Consider the following 7,305-nt stretch of genomic DNA (forward strand, 5'->3'; position numbering starts at 1 on the left):
AAAACTACAACTCATCACTGGAACCCTATTGCACAATCACCTCTCCAATCCTAGCTAATTTGCACCAATTACCCATCAGCTGGCTCAAAGTTCAAAACATTAATGTGGGTCTTTTAAGGCCCATTATGAACTCACCCTCTCCTTGTTCAGCTTCAACAATCCGGAAATATCAGTCTGCCTGTCATCTCCACAATACTTACGAGACCCCATCTCTGACTTGTATGACTAACCAAGTCTAGAAGACGTATTTTCCACATAGCAGGCCCTACTCCATAGAATAACCTCCCTAAGGAGTTGAAAACCAAAACAGACCTGCTCTATTTCAGAAAGTTCCTTAAATCCTATTTATTCATTCCAGCTTTTGCTATCTTAGATTTGGGGCTGGGATCCTCTCTCACTGGATGCCTGTCCATATATAAAGCATGAAGTAATCGGAGTAAACTTGTCATCTTTCTGTTAGTTGAATATGTATGTTTGCTGTAGTCCGCCGAGACTTGAGGCTCAGCGGAATATAAAATTTCCTAAATAAATTCCAGCCCTATTTTATATATACACACACTTTTCTTCCAGCCCCATTCTCTGGACAATAACATCCACCTACAAACTGTTCACCTATTGAAATCTTGAAATTTCCTAAGGCAACTCCCTAAGAGTTCAGCCATTTCAGATTCAAGCAGGAGGTAAGTAAATGTGAAACTCCACTTTAGGTTTTTTTTTTTTGTTTTGTTTTTTTTTTTTAAAGATGACTGAATTATGAATATGAAAATTCCATGAATGGACAGTTGTAGGGTCGATTGAAAAAAAAAAAAAAAAACAACTTATGAGCAGTAGCAAACAACTTACTCCAGTTCAACCCCTTTGTGTGCCTGTTACCTACCATGTGGTTAATACATACATATTGTTCATGGTAAGAGGAATGTTAAATATAAAAAAAAAAATAATAATTTGAGGAGCTACCTTTTTATTGGACTAGTTTTCAAGAGCTAATCTTCTCTTCCTCAGGTAGAACATAAGCAAAAGATGACACTGGCCAAAAATAAATGAATCATAAAAAGTATTTAAAGATAGTAGGAAGGGGAGGAGTTTGGCAGGATTGATGGGTGAGAAGTATGCCTGAACAGAAAACCAACATGGAGAAGGAAATCCCCAGAAGCCTCTGTGTGTCTTTGGCCTGCCTGGGCTGAATGGACTCTAGGTGACTGAGCATGACTTACAGAATGTCCCTGGATATCTGTGGAGGCAGGCAAGCTGGCACCAGACAGGTGATGTCTATTCATAGAGTCACAAAGAAGAAACCACAGGGGAGCTTCAGGCACTATTCTCAGGAGTTTGTAATCAACATAGTTACAGATGTGTTGATTACCTTGACCAGTGAAGAGTTTAACAGAACAAAGAAAGCCATGGGAAATGGGCTACACATCCTGGGAAGCCAATCAGGGATAGTTAGCGATGATTTAATCATGCAGTTGACATTACAACTTATGTAAATGATCCTTTGGGCAGTCATGCAAATCTCTAGAACATTCTATCCTTTTCCTGTATTTGAATGTTATCTATAAAACAAGAGTCACTTCCTGTATCCAGGGAGATGCTGGTCAGTTTGTAAGACTAAGGGCACCAAGCATCTCCCGAGAACACTTAAATTGACTAATAAAAATACATTATACTTTTTACTAAGTCTAAGTGTTCTTGTGTCCCTGGCCATAAGCATAGAGTAAGCTTTACATGGGTGATCAAAATATAAGTTTCTATTTGCTAACCTCTCTTCGTTGCATTCAAAGTAGACTAACAGCAATTTGCATTACTTTATCCTAGGGCAAGAAAAAAAAAATCAATGATGATTTCTTCATTATAAGTTTAATATTTGACTTCTCAGCTGTTTTGCAGCTATTAAATTAGCTTGTTTTACCCCCAGCACTATTTTGATACTACATTTTGTGCTTGCCACTGACTCAAATACTGGGATCAGATTTTCATCTGTAGATGGCAGAAGTATCAGGCCGACACAGATTCACCTGTCATGACTCCACACATGCAGAGGCCTTCTGCAAGCCTCACCAGCCATGCTACAGCTTCTCCTCACTGCTCTTGCCACATCTCAGGCCTATGTAACCCAGCCTTGCCAGAACCACTTTGCCTCTTCATAAAGTCATCCTTGGCTCTCTGACCTGGCCATTCTTGTCCTGTACTTTGCCTTGTGACCTCCAGGCCTCCTTGTCCCTCGCTCTGTGGCTTATCTAAGCCTTTTCTTATGGCCTATGGGCCTGATCTAGTCTTGTATCCTGCCTTGTGGCCTTCCTGCTTATAGCTTAGTGGCCTACAGGCTTCCACAGTCTTGATGCCTTGGGGCTTTTATGTTGTGTTGTCTTGCCTATTCTTGTCTGGTCCTGACCACCATATCCAGTCCTGTCTGAGGCTGGGTAGGGTACAACAAGTCCAGTCTGTGCTTGTATCCTGTCCCAGTTCCTGCTCTTTCTTCCAGCCTGCTCAGCCTTGCTCCAGCCTATCCTGACTCACCAAAATGTAATGCCACCACAAAGACCTAGTGTCCCCCAGAACGCAAGGGCAGAGTTTAGTCCAGTATCCTGCCTTGCAGTCCTGCACTTATCCTGGAGTTTACCCAGATCCCAGTAGCTGTAAAACAGGCTTCAAAGTAGCTGTTCAGAAATCAGATGGCAACCATAAAACCAAATCTGGGAGCCTGTTTTCACAAGTAGGTAGGCAAATGGAGACCAAGTTTAATAATGCTGTAAAAGTTTAGCTTGTTATTCCAATTTTGTTGAGTTTGCATAAATAAAATATGATACAGCATATCCTAGAATTTACCATCTTGAGTGTTGAAATCTTCACAAGAGGCCCTTCACTATATTTCACCAACTACGTGAGACTGAAAATGCATGTGGCCTGGTTCTTACCAAGGTATTTTACCCCAACTTTGGAAGCTGATGCAACAAGATGGCACTCGATAGAGCACACAGTTTTGTCTGCATTTGTGCAGATTGTATGTTCAAAATTTACTCCTGATGCAAGTTTTGCATACAAGATAGTAAGGTGCTGTGTAAATCCCATGCTAAAAGCATTTATCTCCCAATGCAAAGAAATTTGTAGGAAGAACTGTGTTTTTTGTATTTTTTTTAAACACAAGAAATGTTATTCTTGGTCAGAGGGCAAGTAAAATTTTCTGATGCTAGTGTTTTTGTATGGGGCTGACCGAGAGTTGTAGTGCTAGGAACCTGTGTACTTTGTACACAATCTTCTTTTCATGAATATTTTTTTTAGAATATATCTCCCTCCCCATGAATCTCATCAAGTTGTTTTCAGAGTCATCACCCCTAGGAAATTAAAAAGAAGTCTGCCAATTATTTTTGCATTTGAGACATGCAAATGCTATTATATTTATCTGCTACCAATGTTCCAAACTGTTACAGTATTTCATTGTTAATATTCCACTATGTTATGGTTTACTGTAGTTTGTTACCAATATGTATGATATGGTTTAATGTAACAGGTTGTTGTATATGTAAACCAGAGTGAAGGATATTTCCAAAATTTCGATATATAAAAGCACACAAAAAAAAAATACAAAATGTTTGGATCCTCAGTATTTTAAGCAGCAGTCTCTGGACTTAGCTAGATTTCAGAGTTGGGATTATGTGATCACTGCTATCAAAACTGTTTACCCTCTGTTTCATATGCAAATTGTCAAATCAACATCATATAAACAAGCTACAACAGAGCAGAACTTATAAAAATGCAACACATGAACTAACAAAGCACTTGATACTGCTGCCATTCACAGACATGGAGAAATGGAAACAATTTTATGTATAGTGTACATCCAAGAGCACAATATTAAAAATGTTAGTGAGATCATGATTACCTGTGGTGAGACAGTAATGCAAATTAGTTTTGTAGCCAGACATTTGCAAGTCTAGTATGGACACATTCTAACAGGGGCAATTTTCAAACACAAACGGGCCAATACAGTACAGCACGCACTGTTAGCCCAGGTTTGGCTGCGCGTTTGATGCGCTAGCTTTTACCCCCAGTGGTCCCCACACCTGTCCTGGAGGGCCACCAGCCAGTCGGGTTTCTGGGATATCCTCAATGAATATGCATGAGAGAAAATTTGCATCCACTGCCTCCATAACATGCAAATTTTCTCTCATGCATATTCATTGAGGATATCCCAGAAACCCGACTGGCTGGTGGCCCTCCAGGACAGGTGTGGGGACCACTGCCTTATACAGTAAGGGGTAATAGCACGTCAAAAACACACTGCCAACCCCCCTAAACTAATAGTGCCCGCAACATGCAAATGCATGTTGATGGCCCTATTAGTTATTCCTGCGTGATCCAGAAAGCAAAAAAATTAAAATTAAAAAAAAAGCAGAAAAAAACTGCTTTTCTGTACACCCTCCTACTCAATATCATAGCGATATTAAGTCAGAGGCCCCAAAAATAAAAATTGGCCCGCGGGTCGGAAGACGTTTTTCAAACCCATGGCTGTCAGCGGGTTTGAGAACAGACGCCGGCAAAATTGAGCGTCGGCTGTCAAACCCGCTGACAGCCGCCGCTCCTGTCAAAAAGGAGGCACTAGGGAAGCGCTAGTGTCCCTAGCACCTCTTTTTACCTTGGGCTGTAATTTGCATTGGCCATCCTCCTGAATCGCACACCCAGGAGCGAGGCCTGTACTGTACGCTCGCCGGCTCTCCTGCACATTTTTCTGTATCAGCCTGAATGGTAGATTGTAAATGCTCATTTGATCATCTGACCTTATAACAAAATGTATATTGGCCCAATAAAATGGGCAGTCGGAGCTAGAATAACTGAAGATTGCAGCTGCTTACATAGAAAATTCAGGCACCCTTAGTATTTCCTTCAATCATGAATTTTACAATTTGAAAAAGTCAGTGAGCAAGTTACTCCCATGTGGCATGAAGATAATTTGGTAGCAGCCTTGAATTTGAGAACAATTATGGATTTTCTTGCTTTAAAAACAAAACACCAAACCTGTGCCATCCAGGGATTTAAATGGTATTCACTTATTTGATTGGGCATTATCTGAAACTGCACAAGAAGATTGACATCTCTTTGTTTCCAGGAGTGTTTAAGTGAAGTGTTCTGATTGGATGCTGCATGATGTGTTTCCTCTTTTACAGATCATGTGACATTGAAAGCACAAAATGGATGCTTAAAAGAGCCAGAAGATTTGAAAGCACAAGATGTATGACCAGTAAAACACAGCATGTTTTAACGTCCCCTGATGCAGATTTAGTTGAAATACAGCTCCATGTCAGGCAGACTATGCTTTGTGTTAAATACAATTTTATTTACAATTTAAATAGAAAAAATAAACAGATTGGACACTAGTGAACATCACATTTTGAATAATGCGTATGGACCGATTATATTCTTGATCACACACCATTTGGTGATCAGATGTCAGTATGATGGTCCTTAAATATTTTTACTTTAAAAGTGAATTTTCTAAAGGAGGATTTATTGGTTTACTGAATTTTTTATATTTAAAATTTTCCTTTAACCAAAACTTCACATGCAAAAACATAGAATGACCATGATTTAGATAAAGGTCCACACAATTGTGTTTACTAAGGTTCCCACCCCCGATTGTTTTTTTTAGCAATTCGATGGCTTATTATTAACTTATACCGAGTTGTTTATTAAGTATGTATGAAGTTCTATGATTTAATAACCAATTTTGTAGCAGATATTGCCATAAATGCTAAAAGCACTTAACGAAATACAAGCATAACAAAGGCTCAGTATGATCAATAGTAAACTAGCAAAAATATTAATCCACAATGTTTGCTGCCATGAACAAATTTTACTGTAATGGTGGTCTATATCAATTCCTGGTAAAAAATTTCCCACTCAATTGAAAACCACGCGTAGCAAAGAAAAAAAACTTTACCTTGCTTCCAAATTGCAGCATTAACCACGCGACACATACACAGAGTGAAACCTTACCGGAAAACGACTGTGCAAAAACACGCACTAAGTCACAAGGCTGTTTTGATTAGTAATTAAATCAGCCCCCGCAATTAACTACTCAGTCCAATCAGTCCCCGCTCTCCCTCCTCCAGCTTTCCCAGATACTGCACAGGGCCAGGGCCCCAGAAACGCACGCGATCAGACAAAGACCCGGCTCACATAAAAGAAAGCGAAAGCAGTAAGCAGCATCTCACTGACCCCAAAACAAACTTAATATTTTTCTTTACACAGCAAAAGTGAAAATCCCCGAGGAAAGCAAGAAACTGCACTGGAGATCTCTCGCGGAGGCGAGGAAGAGAAGGAAAGCTTCCGCCCCGCTCCCTATCCAGTAACCCCCACCGCAACACCTCGGGATGGCCGGATACCGGCCAGGGGGCTATTACTTCCTCCTTTCTGTCCCACACAGCGACCGGGTGCTGTTCGCCTTTCGTCCGGTTTTACCCACGCAGAGCAGCGTGGGTTATTTCTCACCCGCACCAACCCCAGACTTATTTCCTGTAAGCCCGACTCCTTTACCTGCGGTCAGAAAGAGGGGAAAAACAAGTAGCTGCTTCATGACTCGCGCAGTGACTAGAGACGCTGTCCGCCCTCAACTCTTCTCGATGCCGACGCCTTCTGCTCGCTGCTACTCTGCAGCCGAGGGCATCAGCTGATCCTTTTGCAGCAGCACCCACAATCCCCTGCGTCAGCTGACCCTGACTCAGCACCTCCTGCCGGTCACGTGCCACGAACCGTACCGCCCAACGCCGCGCCCGTCCGTCCAGGCATTCGGTGTAGCAACCGCGAGTGGGAAGGGGAGAGAGACGATCTGTGCTCTTACTGTGCCTCTTAGATTGATTACAACTGTTACATGTAAAGCCTGTTGCTAATTTATTGTTTCACTGTAAACCGAGGTGATGTATGTCTATACCTACCGCGGTATAAAAGAATCTATAAATAAATAAATAAAATAAATAAATACAATAGACGGAGGAGGGAGTGTTGTGTTCGTAGTCTTTGTCAGGAGATCGAGCTAGTCGTCTGTATGGAGCCGATCCCTACTCGCTGCTAGGGTTGCCAACTTTCAACTGTGAAAATTCCGTACACTTGGACGCACGGAGTAGAATCTTTGCCTATGTCCTTCCACATGACTATTTATTTTAAACTTTTGTGACTAGAAAGCTGTGCGCAAAGCGAGGTACAACCAAATGATCCCAAAAGTAATGCCAATAACATTCCGATTATTAATTGTGTAGGGGAAGGGGGGGGGTGTCACACAAAGGCTGTAACCCTTACACTGGCTTTGGGATG

General features: G+C 41.4%; 1 protein-coding gene across 3 annotated transcripts in view; it reads right to left on the minus strand.

The window, feature by feature from the left end:
• PSAP (prosaposin) overlaps positions 1-6,684 on the minus strand; it is a 198,167-nt gene extending 191,483 nt beyond the window's left edge. For all 3 annotated transcript variants that reach the window (XM_029609276.1, XM_029609275.1, XM_029609274.1), the window contains exon 1: positions 6,532-6,684. In XM_029609276.1, coding sequence (XP_029465136.1) covers positions 6,532-6,571 — 40 coding nt within the window. In that variant the 5' untranslated portion in view covers positions 6,572-6,684. The remainder of the gene's footprint in view (positions 1-6,531) is intronic.
• Positions 6,685-7,305: the final 621 nt, after the last annotated feature.

Source organism: Rhinatrema bivittatum, chromosome 7 (assembly GCF_901001135.1).
Source record: "Rhinatrema bivittatum chromosome 7, aRhiBiv1.1, whole genome shotgun sequence".
In the NCBI taxonomy this organism is placed as follows: Eukaryota; Metazoa; Chordata; class Amphibia; order Gymnophiona; family Rhinatrematidae; genus Rhinatrema; species Rhinatrema bivittatum.